Below are 17,647 nucleotides of genomic sequence, written 5' to 3'. Positions count from 1 at the left end.
TCGATGCAAACAACCTCTTGGAGCAAACCCGCAATTTCTTGCCTTACGTGGCTCGCATTTTATCAAGCATGTTTGGCCTTGGTGCCATCAAGGACGCATCAGATTGCTTCACTGTTTTCATCCTTAACTTTTGAAAATATAATAAAAGGATTTAGAAAGGAAGACAAAAACACACTTCTGAGATATGGGGCAAGTCACTGACCACTGGTTAAAAACAGTACAAGGGTTTTAAAACAGTCTGACAGTATGAATGAAGCTAACATGCTTGCCGACGAAATGAGTTAGGTCTGAATAGTTATACTTTTAATTTATTTTCCAATAATATTAGATAAAATATATGGTCCAACTTTGTAATATTGCAATGTAAAACATTTCCCAGACAAATCAGAAGAAAGAGTACGTTATGACTAATTTATCAATTTTGGCAATATCAAAAATGCTATAACTATTTCCTTGCTACAGACTTTCTGGGTTGCCCAGCCACTCTAGGCAGCTTCCAACATTTATAAAAACACAATTACCGTATTTTTCGCCCTATAGGGCGCACCAGCCCATAGGGCGCACCTAGTTTTCAGGGGGGGAAATCAAGGGGAAAAATATGATTTCCCTCCCCCCGCAGCTCTGGGAGCAGCGGACAGGCTGCACGCAGCCTGTGCGCTACTCCAAGACCTTCTCCCTGCTTTTGCGGGAGGTGGCGGAATTCCCCCACCTCCCGCAAAAGCCCACAGGAGGGAGAAGGGACTGACTCGGCCAGTCAGTCCCTTCTCCCTCCTTGGGGAAAAGCCCCCAAGAGCGGTGCGCTCTTTAAAGGCTGCATGGCTCCTGCAGGCTTTTCTACGAGGTGGGGGAATTCATAGAAAAGCCCGCAAAAGCCGCGCAGGCTTTAAAGAGCGTGCGGCTCCTGCGGGCTTTTCAACCCAGCTTGTGGGGCTGGCGGTGGGGGGAAACGCTGCTTCCCCCCCCCACCAGCCTCAAAGCCGGGTCGGAGAGTAGCGCGAAGGTGTCGCACGCCTTCCCGCTGCCCCCCGATCCTCTGGGGCTGGCGATGGGGGGAAGCGCTGCTTTCCCCCACCGCCAGCCTCCAAACCAGGTCGGAGAGTAGCGCGAAGGCGTTGCGCGCCTTCCCGCTGCTCCCCAGCTTGTGGGGCTGGCAGTGGGTGGAAGCGCTGCTTTCCCCCACCGCCAGCCTCAAAGAGCAGACTCTCCTGGCTTCAGCGAAAGCAACGCGAAGCCTCCGGAGTGCAGGCTTCGGAGGCATCACGTTGCTATTGCTGAAGCCAAGGAGCCTGTATTCGCCCCATAGGACGCACACACATTTCCCCTTCATTTTTGGAGGGGGGAAAGTGCATCCTATAGGGCGAAAAATACGGTAAACATTAATTATACAGGGCTGCCTTCAGATATCTTCTAAAAGTTATATAGTTGTACTCATCTCCTTGACATGTGATGGGAGGGCATTTCACAGGGTGGGTGCCACTACCAATAAGTCCCTCTGCCTGGTTCCCTGTAGCTTCACTTCTCACAGTGAGGGAACCACCAGAAGGCCATCGGAGCTGGACCTCAGTGTCCCGGCTGAATGATGGGGGTAGAGACACTCCTTCATAATGATGACATGGTCATTACCATTCATGCAAGCAATGAAAATGAAGTAGATTACATTTCCTGGTTATGTTGGACACTTCAAACAACTCTTGGACTCTGGCTGCGTTATAGAAAACACAATATATAGGTTCTAGGCACATGTTGAGTTGACCTAACTATGGTTGTTTTCCTTATTATCGTTATTAATGATTAAATGTATTGCTCAACTTTCAGCATTGGGTCCCAGGACAGGTTACAGTGGTACCTCTGGATGCGAACAGGATCTGTTCCGGAGCCCTGTTCGCATCCTGAAGCGAATGCAACCTGCGTCTGTGCGGGTCGCAATCCGCCACTTCCGCGCATGCGCATGACGGCATTTTGAGCGTCTGCGCATGCGCGAGTGGCGAAACATGGAAGTAATGCGCTCCGTTACTTCCGGGTCGCCGCGGAGCACAACCTTAAAATGCTTAACCCGAAGCTACATCAACCCGAGGTATGACTGTACAACAATTTAAAATTCAGAATTTAAAAACAGTTAAAACAGATTTCAGTCACAGCACTAGGGTGGGCAGGAGTAGGGAGAAGCACTGGCAGAGGAAGAGGGGTGTGTGGGGAGCGCACCGCCTCTGGCACCACGATCTTGGTGGGGTGCCATCACGGCTGCCCCCCCCACGCTGGGCACCATGCCCCCGCAGGCGGTGCGCCACACCCCCAGGATGCACATCATGCCCCTGCGGGTGGTGTGCCATGCCCCTGGGACATGCACCAGCCACGCCCATGCCTGCTCTTCGTCGCCGGTGTTGGAGCATGAAGCTCCGCCACTGAGGAGAGGGCACATGATTGCATGTCCTCCTGCCACCCAGGCCCCACATTCAGGAGGACATGAAGAAAGTGCTCTAGTCCCACAGCTCTTTACAGTAGATAGAAAGTGACTGAGCAGTGGGAGGAAAGCAGGTACTTGCAACTATCCACGGAAGACAGAAATGGGCTCAAATCTGTGGTCATGTCCACATCATGCAAAGTGCATGGCTTGCCCCAAAGAACGATGGGAACTGTTGTCTATTGAGGAACTGTTTCTCTGTGAGGAGCAAACTACAGTTCCCAGAATTCCTTGAGAGGAAGCCAACCCCTCTCAATGTATGGTATGGCTGTGACCTGTGCCAGATATCTGGAATCCCCCTTTGGCTAGAGATCAAATTCAGCTTTTGGGGTTTGCCCCTGCCTTGCGCAAAAGAAAAAAGAAGAAAAAGAGGAGGCCTCTGTGAAAGCAAAGCCAAGGCCAAGTAGAACGGAAGCATCTTTATAACGAACTTACAAACCTGACTCTCCGAGCCAAATTAAAACTTTCCCATTCATACGGGATATCATGGGAACTGGTATGTGTGAACTGAATGCAAATGTTGTTCCCTTCCTCTCCCTCCGATTGCTATTCAGACCTGCTCTTTTCCCCCATGCCAAGGGAAATTTCCAAAAGCAAGTAAACACCCCTGGGGCGAGCCTGCAGCGAGCAGTTGCTGTGACTACAAAACCTGCTTTTCTATCTGTTGCACACATAACTGCCCTCTGAGCCTCGGCTTCTGCAACCATCTGGGGGGGTGGGGGGGTGGGGGGGTGTGCTCAGCCTTTCGCTTGCATTGAGAAATGGCAACCGTTCTTTTTCTTTCTTTCTTCCCTTCTTTCTTTGTTTTGCAACAGGGACAGGGACAGAATGAGGCCAAAGGTTGACCTAGCCAGGATATTTCGTAAACTGGCTTGAACGGCGCGCAAGCACTCATTAATGGAACCAGTTAACAGATAAGCTCTTGGGGACGACTAGTTCGCTTCTGAGGACACCCATCTAGGCAACGAGCCAGAAGACACGTTTCCATGCCGTGACGTCAGAGGCGAGCCTCCAGACGGTGGGATGGACTGCGACCCAAGAAGAGTACTTAAGCAAGGAAGCTGCTTTCTGGAAGACCAGAGGTTTGGGACAGAGCTTGTCCCTAAGCAACACCTTACTGCTTGAAAGAACCTGCGAAATCCTCTCCGAGCCTGAGAACAGAGGCAGCTCCGAAAAGGTAAGTATATAGCTTGCATTCACTTCTAACCTTGATATAGACACTTTCAGTTTCAGATGACCTCTTGTTTCTCAATCTGATGCTAGGTGCTTCTTGATCATGAGGAAGGGCTGTAGAAGTTGAAGAGCACCTGCATTGAATGCAGAAGATCTCAACCTGTTGGGAGTGACTGACTGCCTGAAACCCTGGTGAGCCACTTGCCATCGGTGTAGACCAGTGTTTCTCAACCTGCGGGTCCCCAGATGTTGTTGGACTACAACTCTCATCATTCCTAGCCAGCATGACCAGTGGTCAGGGATGATGGGAGTTGTAGTCCAACAACATCTGGGGACCCACAGGTTGAGAACCGCTGGTGTAGACAATACTGAGATGGACCGATGCTCTGACTCAGCATAAGGCAGCTTCCTATGTTCCGATCACTGCAAGTATTTTAAACTAAGCCTTCCAACCCAGATCTGTTACACTACATACTGTCTCTCCCCCCCAGCCCCCTTCCAGCTTGCAATTCCTATTACGGACCCCCAACCCCAAGCCTTGTCCTTGCAAAGAACGGGCGATGCCATCCCAGCTGCGGGCACAGAGGAGCGCCACCCCAAAGTTTGTCCAGGGAGACCCGAAGAGCCTGGCGCCAGATGTGAGAGACTTTGTTGAAAGCAACGCTGAGCTCTGCCAGCCAGAAGCTGTCCACATCTGCGATGGCTCAGAGCATGAGAACAAAAGGATCTTGGAGCTCATGGTGGAGGAAGGCATGATTAAGAAGCTTGGCAAATATGAGAATTGGTAAGTGGGGTGTGTTTTGTGCGTATTTGTGTGTGCATGCCGTGAGGGTGGCTGAAGCTTAAGATGGGATCCCTTTAGCAGCTGCTGTTTGGTCTGCCTTAAGCCTGGGGTTTGTTGATACCATCAGTTTTAATGTCCCTGCTTGCTAGTTTAATAGAGTGCTGTGCTCAGTGTTTCAACGTAATCGCTCCAGCCTCGCTGATTTATTTTGCTAAGCAGATGGCAGGTTAGTGGTCCAGGATGGTCAGGAGATGTTTCTTAAATGGGACCTAACGTTTGGGGGGGAGGGACAGCTGGGGGGGGAGTTTTGGGAGTGGGGTAGCTTGGGAAAGGTGGCGCATCCTACAGCCTCCATCTAGTGCAGGGTGGGAGACCTGTGGTCTTCCAGATGTTGTTAGACTGCAACACCAATCAGCCCTCACCAGCATGGCGATGTTCAGGGTTGAAGGGAACTGGTGTCCAGCTACATCTTGAGGGTCACAGGATCCCCACCCCAGTCTAAAGGGAGGAGCAGGGGTGTGTGGGTGGGTGTTTGAGAGACAGAGAGGGCGGCTGTGTTGTAAATAATAGTCCTTTCATACTCAAATATCATAGTATGGTAGAGTTGTACTGGAATCTTGTAATTATTAATATCAGGCAGAGCAACCCAGAAACTTTTGTGCCAGACTGGATTGGGTCTCGCCGGATGAAGATGGAGCTCACTTTCCCACCAGCTGCCTGCCAGGCGTGTGGGTTAGTGGAAGTGTTGCTGGAAATCCACAAAACAAGGCTTTCCAGGAAAGGGAGCCAGGTTGGCAGAGCAATCTCCCTGTTCCCCCCACTTCTGCCTCAGCTCCCGTGTGCCGCAGGGCTGCAGATACGGCGGTGGCTCCTTTGCTCTGCAAAGCCACACCAGGCAGGGAAGGCGTTCAGGTTGTTTCCTAAATAGCTGAAGTGCAGGTGTCCTGCTCCTTCTCTCCACAGCTTTTTGGCTCGTACAGATCCGAGGGACGTGGCCAGAATCGAAAGCAAAACTGTCATCGTCACTCAGGACCAGCGAGACACCATCCCGATCCCGAAGAGTGGGGTGAGCCAGCTGGGAAGCTGGATGTCTGAAGAGGACTTTGAGAAAGCCTTCAGCGTCCGATTCCCTGGGTGCATGAAAGGTGCGAGAGTTTTCTCTATCGCAAAGCCAAATTCCTGCCCTCGAGTTTAGATAATCGTCCTCCTGTGCAAAAGAGGATTCCTTCTAATGTTTTGAGTGCAAAAAAAGTTAGACTCCCCTGTTTTTCAAAATACCATCTAAAATAAAAGGAGAGAAGAGAGGGTTTGGGGTGGTAAGGAGACATGTAAGGTACAGACTCCCAGCTTACGTTTACAGTGGTCTTGGTTGCTATTTTGAAATCCTTTTTCGGCTTCTCTTTTGCAGGGCGCACCATGTATGTCATCCCTTTCAGCATGGGGCCCATTGGTTCCCCTATATCCAAGTTTGGGATTGAGCTGACAGATTCTCCTTATGTGGTGGCCAGCATGAGGATCATGACTCGGATGGGGACGTCTGTCCTAGAGGCCCTGGGCAACGGGGAATTTGTGAAATGCCTCCATTCAGTTGGGTGCCCTTTGCCATTGAAAAGTAAGCCATTCTCAGTGCAAAGTCTTCGTTACTTTATGGTCCTGGATGCTTTACTATACAGGGTTGCCAGGCATCTCGTCATCCCGATGGACCAGAAATTGCTCACTGAAGATGCTTTGGAACAGCTGGGTTTCTTTTTAATGTTCTCCCAGATCTTGCTTCTGCAGATTCAGTGCCATCTGGTCTTACAGAAAATGGAGAGAGTTTTGCCTACCTCTCTATCAAACAGAATGTTTCAAGAATTAACTGTTTTCCAAAACCACTAGTTGCTGATATTGCTGCTGTTAGCTGTGCAGACAGCACTATAGTGACACCTAGTGCTGGAAAACAAACATTGAAATTAAGTTTTGCTACAGTAAGACTGCCTGCAGGGGTTACATTCTGGGGATCGTGCCTAAAGCTAAAATCGCATACAGTCAAAACGCATTGGATTCAAAGGCAGGTGGGATTGCCAAAATCATTTCCCCCAGAACTCCACCCCCTTTTAAATTTATATATATTTTTGCCACATGCATAAAGCTGAATGCGCACAAGTTGTGGGCTTACTGTGTACCAAACAAAAGTAAAAGAAATATGCATGTGGTCCAGTTTTAAAAGGATGCATCTTAAAAGAAGGAGAAGGTTGCACTTTTATCCAGGTCACCAATCCCAGTAAATAACGTGTTTTGCTTAATTTCTTTCGTAGAGCCTCTGGTCAATAACTGGCCCTGTAACCCCGATCTGACTCTGATTGCTCACATCCCGGATCACAGAGAGATCATTTCCTTTGGAAGCGGCTATGGAGGAAATTCCCTCCTGGGAAAGAAGTGCTTTGCTCTCCGGATCGCCAGCAGGATCGCCAAGGAAGAGGGCTGGCTTGCTGAACACATGCTGGTAGGGGAAAGTTTTAACAATAAATGTGTTGCTTGCACTGGTGTTGTTGCAACCGAAGGCACAGTGAACGGCAGTAAACGCCTTCATTTCTATGGAACAAGAAAGAGCTTGAAGGCATGGGTGGGATGCCCGCAGCTAAAAAAATCATGGCTCAGCAGTGAGATCCTTCAATTGGTGACACTTGGCAAGTCACTCTCACTCAGCCTCAGTTTTCCATCTGTTAAATGGGAATAATCATATTGACTAACCTTGAAGTTTTTTGGGAATGTTTGAGATTCTCTGAATTTCCGTAGTCTTAGGACATACGTGTTGTTACATGCCATAAGGAGAGAAGGGCAGGAGGAAAGCAGACCTCTATTTAATCTTATAGGGGTTCTTATACAGGGGCTCTCTCTTCATATAGGGACTAGATCAGAGCCTGTTCAATAGTAGCAGTAATATATTTAAATACAGAAAACCTGTGTGTAGTGGCTGGAGTGTTGGGCAGGTCCAAAATCCTCAGTCAGTGGGCCAGTGATTCTCTGTCAGCCTAAACCCGCAGGGCTGTTGTGAAGGCAGCCCAGGGGAGAGCACTGGGTACTGCCCTGACCCTGAAGGAAGAGCAGAGCAGAATGCTAAATACCTAAACAGAGACTAAATGGGGTTGAGAAGTCCATATTCTCCAGGGATTGCAAATTGTGCACAATTTTACAATGTTCTAAAATCAAATATTATATTTCCTCCATGACATTTCAGAACTTCACTTGGTAGCTTTGCTCTTCAGTTTGAAAAAGTCCCGCAGTGGTTCAGAGATTAGCTGGTTTATTACTTATGCTTTGCAGTCGTTAATATTACTGTTTTGGCCTGAATATAAGCTTCACTCCTGCCCCCCTCCAAATTCTGAACTCGAAAAGTTAAAGTGTCGCTTAAATCCGAGACCTTACGAAAATTGGCTTTTACAAGATCGCTGCTGAAACAGACATACAGTAAAACAGAACGGGTGTGAGTGCCTGTGGGATTTTAAGGGAGCGGCTTAAATTCGGGTATTGTCTTTTTTTCTCTCCCCCTCCCCCCCCATGAATTTTAAAGGTGTGGCTTATATTTGGGTGCAGCTTATATTTGGGCCAATACGGTATTGTTGTCAGCTGCATGGCACTCCTTAAGAGAGTGGGGTTTTTTCTCCCCTAAATAGATATTGGGTATCACAAATCCGGAAGGTGAAAAGAAATATTTTGCTGCAGCCTTCCCAAGTGCATGTGGGAAAACCAACTTGGCCATGATGAACCCAACTCTGCCAGGGTGGAAAATCGAGTGTGTTGGGGATGATATTGCTTGGATGAAATTTGATGACCAAGGTAACCTCTTTAGCATCCAAGTGGGGATTTAGCCAGGGATGTTGATGTTTGATATCAGTGGCTGAAACCAGCAGTTGAGCCAATAGCAAAAGTTGGGTGAGGTAGACAGTTTCTGTTGGCTATTTGCAGTTTAGTAGCGCTGCAGAGAGCTTACTAGGGAGACCATGCATAACAAGGAACTCAAAAAAAACTTTAACAAGGTTTTAATAACAAAAACAAAAACTCCTTTTACACTAAAGATAACAACAACAAACATGACCCAACCTATCCCCCAGGGTAATGGGAGAGCTAGGTGCTGCTCCTTATATACTATGCCCAAATGCTGACACAGCTTAATTAACACAACCTAGCAGCACCTGCTATGTTTCACAGCTGTAAGACTGGGTCTCGTTATTTGCCCTGGCCCTTAAAGACATACACAACTTGTGAAACAATAATGAACCTTCACATTTTAAATTGACCATTCAACAGTTTCTTGGTCCCATCTGGTATGGGGCAGTGCCACAGTTTCTTGTCGGCAAACTCAATCTGACTTCGCTATGGTGAAACAGCCTTGTGATCTTTCAACAGGTTTCCAGGCCATGTGTTCGCATGACCCAATAAAACTTTCTAAAGCGAATTGATCAAATATGCATTGGCTGCAACATGGACACATGTTGAAAGAACCATGTATCTGGTTCACCATGTCAATGCAGTGAAGACCACTTCACTGAATAAAAAAATGCACTGATAATGTTTGTGTGAACAGACTGTACTTGCTGTCAGGAAAGCCTAGTGTCAGATGATGGAAGAACAGATATTTTCCTACTCACAACCTCCGGTAGTTAGGGGCACTTGCTCTAGCTTGTTTCTGAGGCAGATTTCACACATGCTTCTCAAGTTATTTTCATTTTTACACCCTCTCTTCCTCCCACATGTAACAAGAAATGCAGCGTTAAGTATATTTGTATTGGGTTCTTAAATAATCTGGTGGCCATTCAGAAATGTGGGATAGCTCAGTCGGCAGAGCATGAGACTCTTAATCTTTGGGTTGTGGGTTCGAGCCCCACGTTGGGCAAAAGATTCCTGCATTGCGGGGGGTTGAGCTAGATGACCCTCAGGGGTCCCTCCCAACTCTATGACTCACAGTGGCATTTTGAACTTCTTTCATTTTTTGTGGCCCCTGCGTTTGAAGTGATCAGATGAAATGCATTTTGACCCTCCCTCTCATCACTTTTTCAATACAACTGTACCCACTTTGGAACAGCTTGTGCTTACATTTCTCCCCCCCCCCCCCAATAATTTTTATTATTTTTTTCCAAATGTCTTAAACACAATACAGTTTAACAATATTATTCTCCTTTCAATCTATATCTTATCCGAATTAACTTCCCTCCACCCCTCTTCTGGCTTCTCTACATTGCTCTTACTTAAGTGTGATTACAATATTTGTTGTTTAGTCGTTTAGTCGTGTCCGACTCTTCGTGATCCCATGGACCAGAGCACGCCAGGCACTCCTGTCTTCCACTGCCTCCCACAGTTTGGTCAGACTCATGCTGGTAGCTTCGAGAACACTGTCCAACCATCTCGTCCTCTGTCGTCCCCTTCTCCTTGTGCCCTCCATCTTTCCCAACATCAGGATCTTTTCCAGGGAGTCTTCTCTTCTCATGAGGTGGCCAAAGTATTGGAGCCTCAGCTTCACGATCTGTCCTTCCAGTGAGCACTCAGGGCTGATTTCCTTCAGAATGGAGAGGTTTGATCTTCTTGCAGTCCATGGGACTCTCAAGAGTCTCCTCCAGCACCATAATTCAAAAGCATCAATTCTTTGTCAATCAGACTTCTTTATGGTCCAGCTCTCACTGTATATGTACATATACAATATATACATATATGTATATATATATACTCTGGCTTCTCCTCAGATCGTATAAATCTTTCGCCTTTTGTTTCAAAGCCCTTCATGAAGAACTACCTGTGTGTTCAAAGTCTTGTCAGTTTCACCATTGCTGAGAAAACCAGCAACCCACTCACCTACTCTTTTTTCCTGTCACCCTTCCTTCTTCTGCTTCAGGATGTGGAAAGAGAGCAAATATATTTTTAACCCTACAGTAAAACCATGTACGTGCACTTCAGTGTTACAAAAAGAAACGGATAAGGCTTTCTCCTAACTTCAAGATTTTTTTTTCCCTGGAGGGTGGCAATTAGGAAAAAAAAATAGCAGTGGTTTAGGTTGGAAGGATACTTACAGTATGGCATTGCATCCAAGTTTAGCCCCATGCAAGATAGGCAGGTGGGGAAATATTGTCTCCTGCAGAGCAGTGACATTTAAAGAGGGAATATCTCAGAAACCCATGTAGTATGTATCCATTAATTGATGCAGGGAAGGATCCCAAGTGAGTGCTAATTAGAGCGCTTTAAAATGCATTTGCAGTTTTGGCATAACCAGATGGGAACCATCAGCAGTGGCTCCAAAGTTGAGAAGCCTGAAAATAGTATTTGTGAGCGGAGGAGCAAAAGAGTTTTGTTAAAGAGTTGGAAAGGATTGAATGAGGAATGGGTGTGTATTGGAGAGGTGGGGAGTGACTGAAGCAGAGACAAGGTCTCCGAACCTCACATGCTTCTAAAATTCCCCAGGTAACCTCAGAGCCATCAATCCAGAGAATGGCTTCTTTGGAGTGGCTCCTGGAACGTCAGTGAAAACAAACCCCAATGCTATGAAGACCATACGGAAGAACACCATCTTCACCAATGTGGGAGAAACCAGTGACGGAGGCGTGTACTGGGAAGGCATGGAAAAGCAGTTTGCGCCCGGGGTGACACTCACTTCGTGGAAAAACAAGGAATGGACAGCCAAGAGCGGTACAATTAACTCCAGTTAAAGGCTCCCTTTTTCTTTTATTGCCATTGCATTTTCAGTTAATGGTGCCACTATAAATATCTGTTATATTTGCACAGGGGAACCTTGTTCCCACCCCAATTCCCGGTTCTGCTCTCCTGCCAACCAGTGCCCCATTATCGACCCTGCCTGGGAGGCTCCAGAAGGAGTGCCAATCGAGGGGATCATATTTGGAGGACGGAGACCTGAAGGTAAGAGTCTCAAAAGGGGGCTGTCTGTTCTATTTTATAATAATAATAATAATAATAATAATAATAATTTATTATTTATACCCCGCCCATCTGGCTGGGCTTCCCCAGCCACTCTGGGCGGCTTCCAAAAAAAATATTAAAATACTGTAATACATCAAACATTAAAAGCTTCCCTAAAAAGGGCTGCCTTCAGATGTCTTCTAAAAGTCTGGTAGTTGTTGTTCTCTTTGACATCTGGTGGGAGGGCATTCCACAGGGAGGGCGCCACTACCGAGAAGGCCCTCTGCCTGGTTCCCTGTAACTTGGCTTCTCGCAGTGAGGGAACCGCCAGAAGGCCCTCGGCGCTGGACCTCAGTGTCCGGGTAGAACAATGGGGGTGGAGACGCTCCTTCAGGTATACAGGACCGAGGCCGTTTGTGCTTATTTGCTGCATTTACATAGGATGCCCATACAAAAATTACCTGGGTATCTATTAGATGTTACAGTGGAACCTCAGTTCCCAAATGTTTTGTTCTCGAACGCTGAAAACCCGGCAGTAAATGCTTCTGTTTTCAAACGTTTTCCGGAACCCGCACATCCGACGCAGCTTCCGCTGAGTGCAAGAAGCTCTTGCAACCAATGGGAAGCCACGCCCTGGTTTTCAAACATTTCAGAAGCCGAACGGGCTTCCAGAATGGATTTCATTCATGAATCGAGGTACCACTGTACCACCAAGTACACAGTGCTGCATCAGGTGTAAATTCTTTTGCAAACTATCCTGAAAACCATTTTTTTTAATTATAACTGTCAGAGCTGCTTCCAGATCCTAGCTCACAGAGGATCACGCTAGCCAGCGATCATTAAATAAAAGTCTTTATTGAGTTACAGTTTCCATTCTCAAGCTGCTGCGTGCAACTCTACGTCTCATGGTTAGATCGGCGAAGCTCCATCTGAGTCTCCGCCCCTTGTACACCAACTTAATATCCTAGCCTTGCTCCACCTTTTCCGCCTGACTGTTCTTCTCTGGGTCCCTCTGCCCCCCGGGGTCTCTTCCTTCCGGGATTCCTCTGACGCTGACGCTGACCCCCCTGACTCTTCTCCCTCCTTTCGGCGGGCTTTAGGACCTGGCTCCCTTTCCGGGCTGCCTACTGCGCCACCTTCCTGTGCATTTGAACTTGGCACGCGCGCCCAACCTTCCACCTTCCGTCTGACCGTTTCTTCGCTCCCCGATGGAGGTGTGGCCACTCCTGACTCGTGCCCTCCCCCCTGTTGTGAGCTGCCAGCGCTTGATCCCTGGCGCCCTTCCTCTTCCCTGCTCTCTGGCGGTGACGCTGGTCCTGATTTCCAACTGCTCCCCTCTGAGTCCCCTCTGGCTCTATCTTCCTGGGGTGTCCCCCTAGGCTCCCCCCTTGCCCTGGCCACTGGTGCTCCTTTCTGTGAATCTTCTGATTCACTGGAAAGACTCGGAGATCTCGGGTCGTCGTCATCACTCATCTTTTCTTCTGCCTCCTCTCCCTCGCTCTCTGTTTCCTCCCTTGCCCTTGCCTCTGCTCCTGAACCCCTGACAATAACAAAAATATAAACCAATAAATAAATGCCAAGGTGAGGGTGAAACTTGGGTACATGGCTCCCATTTTCGGTATTTTTGGCTATGAATTTGGGATATGAATCTATGAATTTCAATTTTGCTCAGTTCCTAATTTTTCCAGACTTCAGTTCTCATTTCTGCATCTGTTTACATTTTTTAAAAAATAATCCTCATGAAAGTTCATTAGCAGCTTAGTGACTGTTTCGCTTAATAAAATGCATTTCGGCACTTTATTTTCACCAACATGTGCACACACTAACAGACGTGATGATTTTTGCATGCATTTTTATTTGCAGAACTGAATCGCAAAACTGCAAAGTGCAGTTTCCAAAGAATAGCTGTGTTTTGGTCTGCATATAGTTTGGGGAAGTGTGCATTAGGTATGTCCGCATTAAAAATACTAGCCAGACTAAGTTTCTGCTCCATCCCTAGTGTAGAGTAATGCCTAAGCTCCAATCCATGAGAATGTGTCAGGATGCTGGGAGCACACACAGCCTCTTTAGTGAGGAGGGACCAGGGAAAGTGGCAAATGCTCACCACCCGCTGGACCCTCTTGCTACCCTTGTCACTGCTCAACAGTTGTTTTAAAGAGGCAGAGGCCATTGGTAACCTAAACGTCCCTCCCTGACTCCTTGTATCTTAAGATAGCCTAGCCTCTTGATTGAACTGTTTAAGATCTGAATGGGTTAGATAAACCACAAGAAGGAAGGATGCGCTGTAATCCCAAACTCACAAATTGCTAGCTCCGTGCCTCCTCCTGCTGCAGTGTTGGAAATCATCAAAATTCATAATGTGTGGCACTGCAAACCTTTAAATCAGGGTGGTCTAGCCTGCAGGTTGCAAGAAGCCTATGAGGCCCTTATTGGCGACCCTCAGCAATGTTAAAGAAGAGACTAGATTCAGGTAGGTAGCCGTGTTGGTCTGACGCAGTCAAAAAAAATAATCAAAAAAGCTTATACCCAAAACTACTTAATTGGTCTCTAAGGTGCTATTGGACAATTTTTAAATTTTTTTAAAGAAGAGACATTAAACATGAAGCATAATTATCTATTTTTGTGCAATGCGCATATAACTGTGTATTAAATTTGTTTCATAGTTAAAGATATTAAATCTAATAATTGTATATTTCATTATATATATATAATTATATATATTACAGTCATACCTCGTGTTGCGTCCGCTTCATGTTGCGTCTTTTCATATTACGTCCTGCGGCAACCCAGGAGAACCGGAACGGGTTACCTCCGGGTTTTGCCGCTCACGCATGCACAGAAGGGCTAAATCGCGCTTCGCACATGTGCAGAAGTGCTAAATCGCACCACGCACATGCACAGAAATAGCACTTTGAGTTGCGGGTATTTCACGTTATAGACGGGCCTCTGGAACGGATCCCGTCCATAACACAAGGTACCACTGTAATTGTGTACAGTGGTACCTCGGGTTACATACGCTTCAGGTTACATTCGCTTCAGGTTACAGACTCTGCTAACTCAGAAATAGTGCTTCAGGTTAAGAACTTTGCTTCAGGATGAGAACAGAAATCAGGCTTCGGCGGTGCGGCAGCAGTGGGAGGCCCCATTAGCTAAAGTGGTGCTTCAGGTTAAGAACAGTTTCAGGTTAAAAACGGACCTCCAGAACGAATTAAGTACTTAACACAAGGTACCACTGTATATTAAATACAGTGGTACCTCGGTTTTCAAGCATCTCAGAAGCCGAGTGTTTTTGTTTTCAAACGCCAAAAACCCAGAAGTAATTGCTTCTGTTTTCAAACACGCTTCAGAAGTCAAACGGTTTCCGCTGCATGTTTTTCAGTTTTTCTAATTGAACTTGCAGCTGGTCCTTTGCGCCTCAGTTTCCGAACATTTCGGAAGTCAAATGGTCTTCTGGAACGGATTACATTCGAGAACTGAGGTACCACTATAATGCTAAATATATTGCAAACACTGATGTGGAATTTTAATTCAGTGCGTGCGGCCCGCGGGCTCTGTGTCAAAGTACTCTTGCGGCCCATTTGGTATGGAAAGTTGGACTGCCCTGCTCTAAATATTACAGCTGTTCCTGTTCTCCCCAGGTGTGCCTCTGGTGTACGAGACCCTTAACTGGCAGCACGGAGTATTCGTAGGTGCAACGATGAGATCAGAAGCAACAGCTGCCGCTGAACATAAAGGTAAAGCAGACTATAATAACGCTTCCGCATTTAAATAGCCCGTCTCATTATTTTCACCTGGAAATTGCTGACACTTAGTTGCTGGAACTTATTTCCTTTCTCTCTTAGTGTGAATATATTGATGGCAGCGTAGCCGTTGTGAGTAATTAGGGCTGGTGAAAAGATCTTATGGTTCCAAGGTCTGGAGAGATTTGCAATCTACTAGTTTAGGGGTTGGGACATGGGTGGCGCTGTGGGTTAAACCACAGAGCCTAGGACTTGCCAATCAGAAGGTCGGCAGTTCGAATCCCCGCAACGGGGTGAGCTCCTGTTGCTCGGTCCCTGCTCCTGCCAACCTAGCAGTTCAAACGCACGTCAAAGTGCAAGTAGATAAATAGGTACCACTCCTGTGGGAAGGTAAAAGGCGTTTCTGTGCGCTGCTCTGGTTCGCCAGAAGCGGCTTAGTCATGCTGGCCACATGACCCGGAAGCTGCATGCTGGCTTCCTCGGCCAATAAAGCGAGATGAGTGCCACAACCCCAGAGTCGGTCACGACTGGACCTAATGGTCAGGGGTCCCTTTACCTTTACCTTAGTTTAGGGGTGCGAGGCAGGGACTTAATGACGTTGCTTCTTTGGTGTTTGTGAGAACCAAGTTACCCACTGGCAGCCCATTAGCCAAACTTTGCTCTCCCCCGGTTGTTGTCCCACACAGGCAAAAGGATTTGGGGCTTGCCAGTAGTAGGCTTTCGTGCATCTTGGTGCATGAACCAACCCCAGAAACTGGTGTATCTAGACCAGTTTGGAGGAGAGAGTTGATGTTCTTTTTCTTTTGCACAAAAGCACACATTCTACTCATGTAAAAACACGCTAATTCCCGGACTGTCTGTGGGCCGGATTTAGAAGGCAGTTGGGCCAGATCCAGCCCCCGGGCCTTAGTTTGCCTACCCATGGGCCTAAAGTCACCCAGCGAGCTTCATGGCAGAGAGGGGATTCAAACCGTGGTCTCCCACGCCCTAGTCCAATACTCTAACCATTACGCCACACTGGATCTTAGATTGACTGACTGAAAATGAACCTGTGCATACTTGGGATGGCACCTGGAACCTTTTGCATGCATAGCACTTGCTGTGTCCCTGAACCACGATGGGCATTCCCCAGTCAACCATAGAATCGATGGTGCTCTGAATGTGGGCAAGAAAGACCCTCGTAACACAATCTTTCCCCTTCTCCCCACAGGCAAGATCATCATGCACGACCCCTTTGCCATGCGGCCTTTCTTTGGCTACAACTTTGGCCAGTACCTCTCCCATTGGCTCAGTATGGCGCACCGGCCTGCTGCAAAACTTCCCAAGATCTTCCATGTCAACTGGTTCCGGAAAGACAAGCAAGGGCGGTTCCTGTGGCCTGGCTTCGGCGAGAACTGCCGTGTGCTGCAGTGGATGTTCAACCGAATTCGGGGAGATGCGAGTGCGCAGCTGACAGCCATCGGCTACGTCCCTGATGACATGGGCTTGAACTTGAAAGGCCTGGAAGGTGTCAACACACAGGAACTGTTTGCCCTTTCCAGAGACTTCTGGGAAAAGGAGGTGGAAGAAATCAAGAAGTATTTTGAAGAGCAAGTCAATGCTGACCTCCCCTACGAGATGGAAAGAGAAGTTATTGCTCTGGAGCAGAGAATAAAGCAGCTGTAACTGATCAAAACCGTATTTGTGGCTTGGTGTGAGAGGGGGAATGAAATACCGTATTTTTCACTCTATAAGACGCACCAGACCACAAGACGCACCTAGTTTTTGGAGGAGGAAAACAAGAAAAAAAATATTGTGAATCTCAGAAGCCAGAACAGCAAGAGGGATCGCTGCGCAGTGAAAGCTCCCTAAGACGCACACACATTTCCCCTTACTTTTTAGGAGGGAAAAAGTGAGTCTTATAGAGCAAAAAATACGGTAAATGCTCTCTTTTCTAGTGACCATGTCTGGAAGCACACACACACACACACAAAAAGAATTAGGATGCAGAGCTATAACGTCTATCGGCCAGTTGAAGTTCTCAGGCTTATCAGAAAATCAAGCTGATGCAGCCTCGATCATCAAGTTGATCAGAGTTGTTGCCTGATAAGCTTGTTTCCACTGTTACTGCACTCGCAAGACAAGAAAGCTGGCCCATGATATCTGCAGTTCTCATGTAACATCATAAATAATGAGGCAGAGAAGGTGAGAGAGTCTTCCCTACCTAAACCTAAGCAGGTGAAAAGGAGTGACCATGTTACTTCAACTGGACCTGGGAACATGGGCATAGCCAAGGGAGGGGGGAGTAGCTGCCCCCCTAAATCCTCAAAAAGTATTGAAAAGTATTACAAAAAATCTCAATTAACTGAGGTTCTGCCTGCCTCCTGTAATGCCCCCCCCCCACGCCAAGAAAAGCCCTGGCTATGCCCATGCCTGGGAGCATCCCCTTGGGTTTAATTTCCAACCGTTATCTAAATTTCCAACTGTTAACATATTTGCTCACATGTTAGACTTTGTGTGTTTTTTTGTTTGAATCACATGCTCTCAGCGACTGTGGTCGATGCTCAATGTGTTATGCTTAATATCACTGGAACCTGCCCCTGTGACATCACTGCCCCTAGGTCT

At 47.3% G+C, this 17,647-nt stretch overlaps 1 protein-coding gene across 1 annotated transcript; it reads left to right on the top strand.

The window, feature by feature from the left end:
- The first annotated feature begins 3,257 nt into the window (after nt 1–3,257).
- On the top strand, nt 3,258–16,718 carry PCK1 (phosphoenolpyruvate carboxykinase 1). Its single transcript, XM_081011701.1, has 10 exons — nt 3,258–3,638; nt 4,126–4,418; nt 5,382–5,563; nt 5,827–6,030; nt 6,716–6,903; nt 8,075–8,237; nt 10,851–11,075; nt 11,172–11,303; nt 14,942–15,037; nt 16,254–16,718. Exons 2-10 carry the CDS (start codon nt 4,195–4,197, stop codon nt 16,706–16,708), a joined length of 1,869 nt encoding a protein of 622 aa, XP_080867827.1. The 5' UTR covers nt 3,258–3,638; nt 4,126–4,194; the 3' UTR covers nt 16,709–16,718.
- Nucleotides 16,719–17,647: the final 929 nt, after the last annotated feature.

This window comes from Podarcis pityusensis, assembly GCF_964106645.2.
Source record: "Podarcis pityusensis genome assembly, chromosome: 6".
Lineage (NCBI taxonomy): Eukaryota > Metazoa > Chordata > Lepidosauria > Squamata > Lacertidae > Podarcis > Podarcis pityusensis.
This window is presented reverse-complemented; position numbering and strand designations above follow the sequence as displayed.